Source organism: Apis florea, unplaced genomic scaffold (assembly GCF_048593485.1).
Source record: "Apis florea isolate Af1SG1 unplaced genomic scaffold, ASM4859348v1 contig_3811_pilon, whole genome shotgun sequence".
Lineage (NCBI taxonomy): Eukaryota > Metazoa > Arthropoda > Insecta > Hymenoptera > Apidae > Apis > Apis florea.
In genome coordinates, this window is record NW_028256868.1 from 951,291 (window position 1) to 965,125 (window position 13,835).

Sequence of the window (13,835 nt, forward strand, 5' to 3'; positions counted from 1 at the left end):
AGACACAAAGAAAAAGTTAATTAAAATTAATATATATTTATAGAATATTTGAAAAAAAATATTTTACTAATTATCATTTACATAAGTAAATATATTTATGTAGATAAACGTAAAAAAGTGAAATCATACGTAAAAACATTATATACATTCATATATAAAATATACATTCTTAAGATACACATTTAATTCACTTCTTCTTCTTCGAATCTTCTTCTTTCGATTGATTTTTCTTGAAAGGACAAGATTTATGTCCGAATACAAAGTTCTTCGCTTTCCGAATCGAGAAAATGACGAGATAGAGAACTGTCACCACGCACAGAAGCATGAATCCATAAACGTCTAAAAGATACTGTTGAAACAAGTTGAGGTCTATGGCCGATGACTGCAGGATGTATCCGTGTCTCGCCACGTATTCTACCCAATAAATAGCGGTGTCGAGGGCTGTCATGGGTCTGTCCTTGAACAGTTCCGACAATTTCTTCATATTCGATCTGGAAATTTGTTAATCGAAATAAACATTAACGAAAGATAACGTGGAAATGAAAAATCGAAATAGAGAGATAATTTTAAACGTTAAGTTTGTTTGTTAAGTTTATTTTACGTTTAAAAGATAAGATAAACACATATCTCGAGAAATCTTAACGATAAGATCTGAAATTGAAGTGCAAAGTAGAGGTTTTCAATTCTCAAAATTCATTCTCTTATTTTCAATAATTACGAGTTGGCCGACAAATAATAATGCTCTCTTGATAACCGTTGAAAATTGTTTAACGAAGCTTGATTAATTAAAAAATCAACAAAACCACTGCAATGTGATGAAACACGAAATCTTCACAATCAAAATGATAATAAGAAAGATAGAAACAAGAAGGACGATGAAACACAGGAAAGTAGAAATGGCGAGCTAAACGAAAATGGCATCTGGAAAGAACGTTATTAGTTATATAAAGTAGAAAAATGTGTACCGCGAAGAGGAGAGAAATTGGAAAAATGAAAAGTTGAAGTCGAAACAAATGTCTTTTTAGCCACTTATAAAATAGAAAATATAAAGTTCAAACATCTTGTTCAATTCTTAATCGATGTCACGTGTCAAGAAAATCAGATTGTGTTCCTTTCACATTTATGGACAATTATTTCTCGACTCCCTTGAATAATATAAATTGGAAAAAATAAAATTTTCACTAGAGAGAAACATACATACTTGTACTTTTCATCGTGCAAAACATTTTTAAGCGCATGGTACAAGTTTTCTTCCGTGACATTGTGCAACGAGCCAAGATTCACAGCTACGTTTTTCCTACCCATGTTTTGAAGATTCAAGCTTTGATCGCCGAAAAGTGGGATTCCAATCAATGGGATTCCGAAGTAGATCGCCTCTTGCGTCCCCATCAGTCCTCCATGCGTGATGAACGCTTTGAGATTTTCGTGTTCTGAAATTCAGAGAAGAGAATTAAAATTAGAAAAAAAAAAAAAAAAAAAAAATGGACCGTGCAATCTCGTACTCTTCCATTTTCGAATTACGCAAATTAATAATAATTACAATTTAACGCGAAGAAAAACTTGAAACTCGTGTGATATTTAAACTTTGATGATATTTAATGGATGGTCTTTTTTTAGAAGACTTTTCAAACGAGTTCATTGTTGATTGATTGAGAAGATTGTTTAATTATACGTACTGAGAACAGATACTTGGGGATACCAAGGTTGTATCATCACGTTCTTTGGCAGTCCAGGGAGTAGATCCTCTTTTCTCGCGACCTTCATCATTACTCGAACAGGCGCGATCCTCTTGAAAACTTTGTAGAATGTTTCCAGCAAGGATTTAGGGAATGTCTCGATCCTCACCATCGAGCCGAACGTGAAATACACGCAACCGTGCGTACTTTCGTCCAACCATTTTTTCATTTCCTGTTGGCGCAATAAGAATAGAATATTTTTCAATATAAATCGGTGTGAGGAATTTTTCTTCGAATAGGAAAAAAGTATTAAAAGACAGAAGCGATTATGTATAGTCGCGTGTTCAGAGGGCGCTAAGCTTTTCTACAACTTCGAATGCATTACGGTAATTGCACGTTGCATCATAATCCCGGTCGATCATCTTAATAACGCTTCAAGATTATTATTTTTTCAACGACAAGCTTCTATTCCTCTTCTAAGCTCCCGATAAAAACTTCAAGTGTTACACTTTATACAAAATTTTATAGCCTAGCATTTAATTATGATATTGCAATTACTTCTATCTTTTAAAATTTTTTTAAGATCTCTCGGAATAACAAATACAAAATTTGATTTCTTTTATCAAATCAAATTTTAAAGTTATTCAAAAACTTAAACTTGGAATGTACTTCCTCTACACAGTACAATTTTCTCAATGCCTCTAATGTTCTTACTAGATCTTACTTAGATCTTCTTTTCCTTTTTTTTTTTTTTTTTCTTTCTTTCTTTCTTCATTGAACAAACCAAGAAAACTGAAACAATAAAAAATATTCAGAAAAGATAATCACCGGTGTCAAAGGATCTCCATTCTCTTTGATGTGTAATCCTCCAACCTCGATGACACCAGTACTACCAGTACGGACACCTATTATACTGTGATGAGAGTTGACAAGGATGAGCGCGAGATTTTTGTACAATTCAGGTATCTCTGCGTCTATATTCAAATATTGTTTCACGTAAGTTTTTTGCTTGTTTACATAGTAGTCAATGTTCAGCATGATCATGTTGGTTGTGAACGTATTCTGCAATCTTTCCCAGAAGGTCATCCGTTCTGTGAATGGAGAGAATATACCGGGCGTGAAAGCTAAATTTATCGGATTTCCCACTCTGTGGCTTACCCAGTCTAAGAAACTGGCAGTTATCATACCGACCACGGGTGTTTTTAGATAAGTGCCGAATGCCAAATAGCATGGTGACATGAACAACTGGAAGAAAGAGAAGAATATATTGGAATTATTTCGAGATCAGTTTTTTATTAATTAATTAATATTTTTTTTTTTTAAGATAAATACATTTTTAATTTTTTAAATTAAAGAAAAAAAGTTAAATAGTTATTCATGTATGATAATTATTCAGAGGTATAGAAGAGGTAATGAATTGTTATTAATAATATAAATAATAATGTTTTCAATGACGCGTTTCAGAATGCATTCCACTGTTGCATTTAATTTTTTCTGATTATGTTAATTAAAATATCGATGATTCATAAAAGAGATGATATATGATATAAGATTTTCTATATTATGTTATACGTAAAAAGTTATACGTATAGTTAAATTATTTCAATGATATATCATTTGATACTGAAAATTCTAATTGAATTTATAATTAAATTAGAAATTAAATTAAAATAAAAGGAGAATACAAAATTTTTTCTTAAACATATTATTCATATATTGTGTAATAGTGTGATTTTAACGATTATTTTAATAACGTGCGAACAGAATCGTGTGAACAAAAATCGCGAGCAAAAATATTTGCAAAGAAAAGTGTTGTTTGGAATTGGAGAATCTCAAGAATCTCCTGTTGATCCAACAATTTCGAATAAGTTTTAAACAAGTAAAAATATGACATGAAAATGGCTCACAAGTTTTGAATAAATGAAATCTTATTTTTGATATAATTTCTATCCATTCTATTAAAATACTTTTTTTAATACTTGAAAAAACAAAATTCACTTATAAATAAATTGTTTTGCATATAATACGAGATAAAATTAGACAAATATCCTTACCTCTGTCGCGATAAGATCGTACGGTTTCTCAGGAGGGTTTTTTATCAGATTTTGAAAGTGAGGATGTTTCATTAAATCGCACAATTGATCGCCCATTAAATAGGTCATCATTGCCACATTCACGTTACCAAAGTTTGTTACATTATCCGCGGTAATATTATTCACCGCGATTTGTAACGATCCCTCCAATGAATATTGATTGTAATTCTTGGGTGGATTTTTTATGGGGAAATGGGTGTAAATGTCCACGTGATGGCCTCGTTCCGCCAATTTTACCATCAGCCGTTCCTCCATTAACCAGTGGCTCTTTCCGGTTATTGGAAATAGGGCAAGAATTCGCAAAGAGTCGGACCAACCACACGCTAATATCGCCAGACAAATGGATAATAGCAATCTCATTGTGTCGCTTCTTTCCAATTTAATCTTCCTTCTCTTCTTTAAATGAATGAACTTGTGATTCTGACTACAATCGAGCACTTTGATTCTTCTCCTTCTTCTTCTTCTTCGATAATCACCTCCGATGATTCTGAATCACGAGAATTTTCATATAAATTTTATATTAAAATATAATTAAATGAATCCACTTAGAATGGTTAGAAAGATCGGACAGGTTGATTTGGAAAAGTGTTATTGGATCACTTGTTGATTCGATACCGAATGAGAATCGATGCTTCGAAATTCAAGATAGGATTGCTACTGTGTTAATTGTGTTGAGCGCCAAGATAGAAGTTGAAGCGGCAAGGTGGGGTAACATGACGTTTCGCTCTTCGTTAAATGGAAAAAGAGAATATACTTGTGACGTGAAGAAATTCTTTGAATTTTCTTTCTCACGTTTGCACGAGATGAGATAATAACGATGACTGGTGATTTTGATTTATAAAATTACATTTCACGTGGATACTTTTTTTATTTATTTGTGTGATGTTTCGATAATAAGGAACGATTCATTTTTCAAGAGGTGATTGTCGATAACATTATTAATAATGATAGAAATATGTTTTTAGAGATAAGAGATTGAAGAAATGAATATCAAAGAAGGAAAAAAATATTAGAAAAATATTTATCGAGAATACGATAATTAAATTTCAAGTTTATACGCCAAATACATTTTAGCATTAGACTCTTTAAATATTCGTGATAGAATATCTCGTTAATTTGATTTATAAATGGCACTGTTAGGAATAACATTGCATTCTACCGTAAAACATTTCTTAACATTTTTTTTTTTTTTTTAATTTATTATAATATATTTAGGAAATAGTTTGTATAGAATTTTGAGGAAAACGATTCTTTGATTACGATTTATCGATTTATTAAAAATTCTTAACTCGAATTAATTTTTATGATTGATTTCTTTCAATTTCTTCGTTTATGAATGAATATTACACTAATATCAATTCGAGAAAACAATTTTATACGTATAAACGAAACAAGGAAAATCGATATAATTAAAGATAAGTCAGTAACATCTATTGCAAAAAATATATCGTTATATAAACTATTATATAAACCAATCAATTTATATTAAGACAAATAGATCGTTTTTAAAAACTTTTTAAAAATGTTTAAAACATTAATAATATTAGAGATTAAAAATTTCTTGTCTCGACAATAGAATGGACCGATAAAAGATTTCCTAGTTTTAATTAAAATTAAAATCACTTTTTCACTCTGAAATGTAATCACTCACAATAAGGTTAAAAAATAAAATTTTCACGAATACGTGAATCTTTCTCGAAATGAATTACCAATCTTGAGAGAAGAATACGAACGATAACACTTATGCTCGTTTATATCTGTTTTCAAAAGAAATTAAAATTAAATTAAAGTTGAACTCGGAGTTCAATTCTCTTTTGTATTCTCGAAAGCCAGAGATAGACTGACGATGCGTTGGATCACGTGTTAATCGTAACCATGAAATCTATTTGTAAAATAAACGCGATAATAGGGTGTATAGTATATGATTGATTCTCTTAAAATTATATATATTGTTTATTATTAAAATTGAATATGGTATACGATATTAACTGTATTATCGATTTTAAATATTGTTATGATAATAATAATGCGATAATAAATATTATAGGTCATAGAACACGCACAAATCAATCTTTTAAGATTTATGTAATCTGTATGGATACAATAGTGAAAGGAATAATGGGCACAGAAGAAATATTTTCTTAACTTAATAAAATTTGATCATCGTGTTACACTTGTTACTTTAATTGTTATACATATATATATATATATCGGTATGAAACATGTTCAAAAAAACAGAGATAATATAAAAATGAAAAAAAAAAAAAAAAAACGACAGATGTTATATAATAATCACAAAAGCGTGAATTAAATAAGTTTGTAAATTAAATTAAATTTACAAATTTAATGATAAAAACAATACGAGCTAAAATATAAAAACTCGAGAGAGATCTGAATTTTTTAACAGATATAATGATCGAATAAATAAATTCATTCTAAAAGTAAATTTTGTAGACAAAGTAGAATTATTTTTAAAATAATGATAGTTATATATTGTGATATTTTTTTGAATTTTGAAAGAATTTTAAAATGTGGATGTGGCAAAAGGAAGGAATAATTTTATTTTTAAAATGAATTTGAAAGAAATAGAAGGAATTCGAGACTACAAAACCGGTTTCTCTCGTATCGAAATCTTTACTTTATCTTGAATATATATAGGTTAATATGTCCTGCGTCCTTTTTTTAATTACGTTAACCAATCTTTAATCTTTAGCCTTTCCTTAATATATTTTCTAATTATATTTTAATTTCAGAAAGATTTCTATATATTTTTCCCTCTTTGTTCTACCTCCACTTTTTTCTATTTTTCTTTTTCTCTATTTTATTTATTCTTATTTTCTAATTCTCTTATCTAATTAGCATTTCTAAAATGTGAAACAAAGTTTGTATATTAAATGCTCCTATCTCTAAATGAAATTTTAAAATTTTAGAAAAATCTTTCTGAATTTATCAGTATCTCATATAAAAAATATCAATCCCTTTGTATTCTTTTGAATTTGATTTAAGAGGTCACGACTCCGCAAATATATAAATATTAAATTCCGATAAATTGAGAACAATAACGAGAGATAATATAGAATAAGAATTCATTAATTTTTTATTTAAATTCGTCACGTGTCTCTATCTTGAGAAATTAATTTACATTTAATTTATGAGTGTTTTTATACGAGATAAGTATATTTCATATAATCCATTCAATTTACTCATAGAAGAGGAAAATTTTAATTAATCGAAAAAATAAATAAATTTAGCAAATTTCCATCCAAAGGAAAAACCATTCATTCGACCACAGATTCAAAGATTTCCATTCATGAAATTAAACTGTACGTTGATATATATATAAAAAAAAAAAAAAAAAAAAAAAAAAATAGAATTTTAAAAATCATTGAATCATTCGATTCCAACCAAAATTAAATTCCATTCATTCCACTCACTCGTCATTACAACACCGTATTTCAATCATAAAAATCATAAAACAAAGAATCGAGTTGAATTATCTCCAAATCCATTCATTCCCGAATATTTCTATTATCTTACTTCTCTTCATCCTTCGATTTTCGTGTCTCGAAAATTCGCTTTCTTCGTTTTTTCCCCCAATTCCATACACGAAACGGTGTCGATGTTTCTGCCCGATCGGCCAGGAATTTTGCTGGAAAAATAGCGTCACAAATCGGTGACTTTTTCTCGCGACCCATATTCGAGGCATCCATCGATCCGATCGATGGATCCACGTCCTCGGAAAACGCGACTCGCGAGTTGATCGTGCGAACGGGAAACCTCAATCTAAACGCGATTTGCGGTTTCACGGTTTGGAATTTATGGCGGTAAATGACTCTAACGGATACTGACTCTCCTCCTATGTTATTTGGCTCACGAGTAGGTCTCGCTTTTTTGCGGAGGGAAGCACGAAGAACGAGGAGGAAAAAGAAGAAGAAGAACGGAGAGAAATATATAGAATTGACCCGAATATCATTTTCCCTGGAGCAAGAGAGATAGTTTAGAATTCAATATTCTTCCATGTGAAATTATTATGCTTAATTTGATAAATCGAATGACTGGATCAGATATTGAAAGATAATTAGAATTTGGAATTGTGTTACATTGGGATGTGTTAAATTGGATATGTTAAGTTATTTTATTATTTAATTTAATTAATTTTAATTTGTTTGTAACGTAGTAGTTAATTTTTGTGCAACGGATTATTTGAGCGGACGGGAAAACGAATTGATTTATTAATTGGATCATGATTACAATAATTTTAATGATTAAATTTTAATTATATTAATTTTATTCAATTAATATTATTATTCAAGACACGAAACACAAAGTGCAAACAAAAGTGTAACAATTAGGATAGAATTTCATTTGTTGTCATTTATTAAATATTATTTTTTTTTCTATTTGATCGAATCCACATTTGATGAATAAAATCAATGAATTTTCATCATGGATAAGATAAATGAAGTTGCAGATAAATGAAGTATAATTTTCGTATCAGTTTGCAAGTCACGATTTACATTTTAAATCGACTTCATTCGAATTTATCTGAATTAATCGAATTATATTTATGATTATCATTCAGTAGTGAATAGCAATTAAATAAATATATATATAAAATGGAGCATATATTTTTAACTAATTTTGTTATGTAATTGTTTATCAAACAATTTTTAACGATTTATCTTTTTTCCTGATATAATTCTAATCCATGTAATTAATTAGATATAAAGAAGATCGAAAGATATCGGTAAGATATGATCGATTTAGATAAAACGATATAATGGATCTCGTGGAAATAAGGGATTCGCAACGTGAAATTTCAAATTCGATAATTCATATTGCAAATTTTCAGAATAAGTCTTAATTAGTACATATATCGACATGCATATATAAATTAGATAATCACTTTAAAATAAACGAAAGATAATGGATACCGTCTTTTTTTTACAAATATTAGATTATTAGAATATTAAACATATAGAAGCACAGAAATAATATGTTCTTCCATGAAATTTCATCATTCCGTAAAATCCGTAAAAAGTTAAAACATGTTTGACATGATATCGGAGACAAAAATCAATCATATATTTAATCGATTAAATGTGAGAAAAATTTTTAATTTTAAATTATTACGAATAAATAATCTCCAAGTATTATTTTGTTTTTTGGAATAAATTATGGAATGTATTTTAATTTTTCAGAAAGCAATTCAGAAAAGATTATAATACATTTTGTAAGATTTTGCAGATAATTTATTTTATTTATTTTAAGCATTAACAATTACAAATGCACAATAAATAAAAAAAAAATATCTAATACGTAATCTTGAAACTATTATGTTAAAGTTAAATTGTTAAAGTATTCTATTATTTTCTACGATTTTTAAATATAATCGCGTGTCATGACATTAAAAACTATTTTAACAATTGTGCCATTATTCAATTTCTAATTTTAATAATTCTTAATAATAAAATAATCATCTAGTAATTAATTAAATTTGAAAATCCTTCGAATGGACAATGACGATCGCAAGATGAATAATTAAAATTATAAATTTAAAACAGAAACAAATAATTTCAATGATCTAATAATTCTAGAAGGATCTTAAGATATTTTCTTTTTTTGTGACACGATAAAACTCGAATTCACGAAACGATACACGAACTGCAATCCTATCGTCAGAAGATAAAGTACTACTAACGCCACTAAAAGGAGGAATCCGCAAACGTCTAATAGTTCCAATTGCCACCACGTTAGATCCATTGCGGGTGATTTGAGTACAGTTGATCCATATTTGATGATATATTCGATCCAGTAAATTGCAGTATCCGCGGAACTCATCGGTCGATCTAAAAACTTCTTCGAAAGTTCCTTCACCGCTTTACTGAAAGGCAAATATATGTTGAGATAATAATATTTCACAATTCATGATTGTGAATACTCAGTTTTTATTAAAATTTTCCATGTTGCACAATATCTTATTTTTCATATCAAAAAACGATAATACGATATATAAAAATAGGAATGTTATCCCATAGTTTTTCTCCTTGTGAATCTTTTTATGATTTTTACGATTGCATTTTATTATTTATAATAATTTAGGATGTTTATTCATTTATATGAATTGAATATATATATATTTCAATTAATCGTGCACCAAGCAATATTAAAATATATTTTAATTACAATTTTTTTTAATTTGTACGTCGTAAATGAAAAAGATAACGACGAGATAAATATTTAATAAAGTTTTGAAATGTTCTTTAAACTCAATGATGTAAATTGGAGTGAAGGTGATGTAATTTTGTTAACGCAACATTAAGCGAAGATTCTTTTATTACTGTAATTGTAATATGACTTTTATGAATGTAAAAAAAGGAGGAAAATTATGAAACGAATAATTAGATCGAATTGAATGGTTATGGTGAAAATCAATTTTAATAAAGTTCGATCGAAAACAACTTTAAAAAAATGAAAGAAGCATACGTACTTGTATTTAGGATTATTTAAAATTTCATTCAAGGCGTGATCCATTTCTTCTTGAGTTAGGCTTACAACTTTTAATTTAATTGCAATATTCAATCGAACGTAGTTATCGATATTTATAAATTGATCGGCAAACAAAGGTACACCGATCATCGGCACTCCGTAATGAATAGCTTCTTGGCTTCCCATAAGACCTCCGTGTGTGATGAATGCTTTTATATTCGGATGCTCTGAAAAATACAAGAAAAAAAAAAAAAAAAGAAAAAGAAATACTAATCGATTCCATTTTATTTCATTAATTATTGGAAATAATTAACGGAATAAAAATTATCTATTTATTTTTCAAACTCAAGATAGGAAAATTAACCCGTTATTCAAAAAATTAAAAATTAATTTTGGACAAAAAACGCAACAGATCTTTAATTTGACTCGATAGATAATAAAAATATTTAAAGCATCTCGAACTTAATGGATCGAAATTTTAAAATTCCATTTCTTCGGGATTCTATTTCTCATTCGTGTGCAACTTGTTTACAGACAACGAACTCACTGAGAACTTTGATTTGCGGTATCCACGGTAAAATATAGACGTTTTCCGGCAAACCAGGCGGAAGTTTGTCCGGTTTTGCTATTTTCATCAACACACGAACAGGCGCTATTTTCCTCATAGATTCGTAAAAGATTCGAATCGTCTCGATTGAGAAGGATTCGATCATCACCATCGTCCCGAACGAGAAGTAGATAAATCCGTGTTCGCTCTCGTTCATCCATCTCTCCAGATTCTGTAATCAATTTTTTTTTTTCAACTTTTAAACATTTTCTCGTCTATTATTTTATTTAAAAAATAATTCTAAATAGTTTCTTAGATCTCTTTCTTACAATATAACACGAGCTATATAAAGATAGCTCATGCATCATCAACAGTGAAGGTAGAAGAAGAAAAAATACTTGCAGGTGGTAATTTTACTGTTTCGTCATCGTGTACATGCAATCCTCCGACTTCGATGAGCGCCGGATTCACGTTCTTGATACCATTTATCGATATATGCGAATTCACCAGGATTATCGATATGTTTCTCTCCAAATCTCTGATATCTCGCGAATCGGGTTTAACGTATTTCCTTATAATCTTCGTCTGCTCAGCCGTCACTCTGTTGAACATCCATATCGAGTAAAGATTGTCCAAAAAATTGTACATCCTCTGCCAGAAATTCATATTCTGGGAGTAGGAAAGTAAATTGTGCGGCACGTATGCAAGATTGTGAGGACTCCCGATGTAATCGTAGGACCACGGGTAGAGCACAGAGCTGCTCACCCCTATTATCGGTACTTTCAGGATGTCGGCTATTATACCGAAACAGTGTGCGCCGAATATCTGAAAACGAGAACGATTTTTGAGATACGTTGATTCCGTTGCATTTCTTCTAAATTCTGTTTCTAAACAAAGGGAACGTTTGAGTTTTATCAAGGATGTATTAAAACAGCAGACAGTTTATGTAATAAATTAAAAAAAAAAAAAAAAAAAAAGGAGTTTAAAAACAATTTGTGATAAAATTGTATAAAATTACGAAATATTTTTTTTTTTCAACGAATTGAGATTTTGATTCTAGATAAGAGACAAATTCAAAAGTTGCTGTACAAAAATATGGATGAGTTATTAATAATTAATTTTTAGATGAGAGTGATAAACGAGCACAATTGTTCGTTAATTTATATAACAAACGAATCTTCTCATCACATCTTTGCACACCATCTTTTGAATTAATTTTTAATTTCTAAAATCGTTACTTTTCGTTAACGTGTTAACACTCTTTAAAATTCGTGAAAATGAATATCATATTATAGGATAATGCAACATCATCGTTATTTTTCCTGACTGTTCGTAATAACACTATACTTCTACTTTATCGTAATCGTCACAAATAACCGACTCATTGTATTTTTCTTTCTCTCGTGTCATCTTATAATTCATACCTCCAAGATGATCGCGTCGTAAGGCGGGTTTTTAGGCGGGTTGTGTATTAATTCCTGTATCTTCGGATATTTCAAATATTCGCAAATCATATTCCCTGCTATCTGTCCCACGATTAAAGGGGGTGACACGGAGAACGAGTTTTGTATCTCGTCAAACGTTAGATTGTTTATCCATGACGAAGATACGGGAAGCACAATAAGATCTGTATAATTCGGATACGGTTTCTTCAAGGGGAACGTGGAGATCACGTCAACTTGATGGCCCTTTTTCGCCAGAATCTTCATCAGTTGTTCGAACATCATGAAATGGCTCTTTCCGTTGAAAGGAAACACTCCTAATATCCGGTATCCGTAACAACATGCCGATAGTATCGCGCAAAGAAATATTATTGACGATAGTTTCATAGTCACTTCGATTTTTTTAATTTATTCAAAATTATTATTATTATTATTACACACGACTGTTCCAAGTTGTATATTGTACCACAAACACGGTATATATTTCTTTTTTCTTTTTCTTTTTTTTCACAGAAATTCACACGAGTTTCCTTTAAAGAAGAACAAAAATTTCCATTTATTGTCACGAATGTATGTACTTATATATCTTCTTCCCACTTGATATCCAATCTAGGTTTTCTAGAAGTGAAGAATGAAGTAAGTGTAACAGCTTTATACATTGTAGCAAGTCTTTTACACTGATTGGGATCGCTATAATATTGAGATGAGTAGAGAAAAATTGTTTTTATGTTACACGTTTAAAATATTAAATATAATTGAGACAAACTTAATCTTTTACATTTATTTATCAAATATGGAACGATGGATTTAAAAAATGTTTCATAATTTTAAATATTTCATAATTCGTAATTGTGAGTGATAACCTTTATTGATAACCTTCGCTCAAATATATAAGCTTACTTTTTACATTTATAAAATGGCATATTGAATAATTTTAAATAATGATTATATATATATACATATATAATTTTATTATAATCGTTTTGCAATTACCAAGAGATATTGCATGCATACAAATCCGTACGAATCTATGGACGAGATATTTCGCGACACGACAGAGTATTCGACGAAATATTTCGCCATGCATACGATGTCACGCATACGAAAGCTATGAGGTAAGGTATTTCACAAGTTCGAATATCGTTCGTCGATCTAAGAATTAATACCGATTCTCGATCTTGATAAATAAACTTGGTAAATAAACACAAGAGGCCATTGTTCGTTTCATTGCTTCATATTAACGATATTGTATCGTGCAATATCTTGTCTGTGATTGCAAAATGATAAATTGAATGATAGATATTTTAATAAATATTACTAAACAGAACTGAAGCACTCGTGAAGGTATTAAACAGAAAAACTTGAAAATGTTATGAATATTTTTTTATACGAACGTTATATACGAACCAATATCGTCGAATAATCTATTTGAATGCTTGTGGGGAACTATGAAATATTGCAATTTTATCAATGTCAGGTTACTTAGTGGCAAATTATTTTTCATTGTCATGCATTTATTGCATTTTTCAGTAAAATTAATGGGTATACGAAATATAATTTTATACAAGTATATATTACTTCTATAATG

General features: G+C 29.4%; 3 protein-coding genes across 12 annotated transcripts in view; 1 reads left to right on the forward strand and 2 right to left on the reverse strand.

The window, feature by feature from the left end:
- Dh31-R (Diuretic hormone 31 Receptor) overlaps window positions 1–13,835 on the forward strand; it is a 98,242-nt gene that overhangs the window by 42,406 nt on the left and 42,001 nt on the right. The window lies entirely within an intron of this gene.
- On the reverse strand, window positions 17–7,514 carry LOC100870857 (UDP-glucosyltransferase 2). 4 transcript variants are annotated; one of them, XM_086916990.1, is made up of 6 exons: window positions 7,307–7,514; window positions 3,731–4,256; window positions 2,505–2,921; window positions 1,677–1,908; window positions 1,202–1,430; window positions 17–491 (listed from the first exon to the last, which is right to left on the reverse strand). In XM_086916990.1, exons 1-6 carry the CDS (start codon window positions 7,477–7,479, stop codon window positions 188–190), a joined length of 1,881 nt encoding a protein of 626 aa, XP_086773116.1. In that variant the 5' UTR covers window positions 7,480–7,514; the 3' UTR covers window positions 17–187. The 4 variants fall into 4 exon arrangements, with proteins under 4 accessions (XP_086773116.1, XP_086773118.1, XP_086773117.1 ...); XM_086916992.1 differs by lacking the exon at window positions 7,307–7,514 and adding an exon at window positions 5,479–5,761; XM_086916991.1 differs by lacking the exon at window positions 7,307–7,514 and adding an exon at window positions 5,421–5,641.
- LOC147656100 (UDP-glucosyltransferase 2) lies at window positions 8,999–13,702 on the reverse strand. The gene is made up of 6 exons (XM_086917022.1): window positions 13,571–13,702; window positions 12,230–12,865; window positions 11,208–11,630; window positions 10,806–11,037; window positions 10,260–10,485; window positions 8,999–9,653 (listed from the first exon to the last, which is right to left on the reverse strand). Exons 2-6 carry the CDS (start codon window positions 12,632–12,634, stop codon window positions 9,374–9,376), a joined length of 1,566 nt encoding a protein of 521 aa, XP_086773148.1. The 5' UTR covers window positions 12,635–12,865; window positions 13,571–13,702; the 3' UTR covers window positions 8,999–9,373.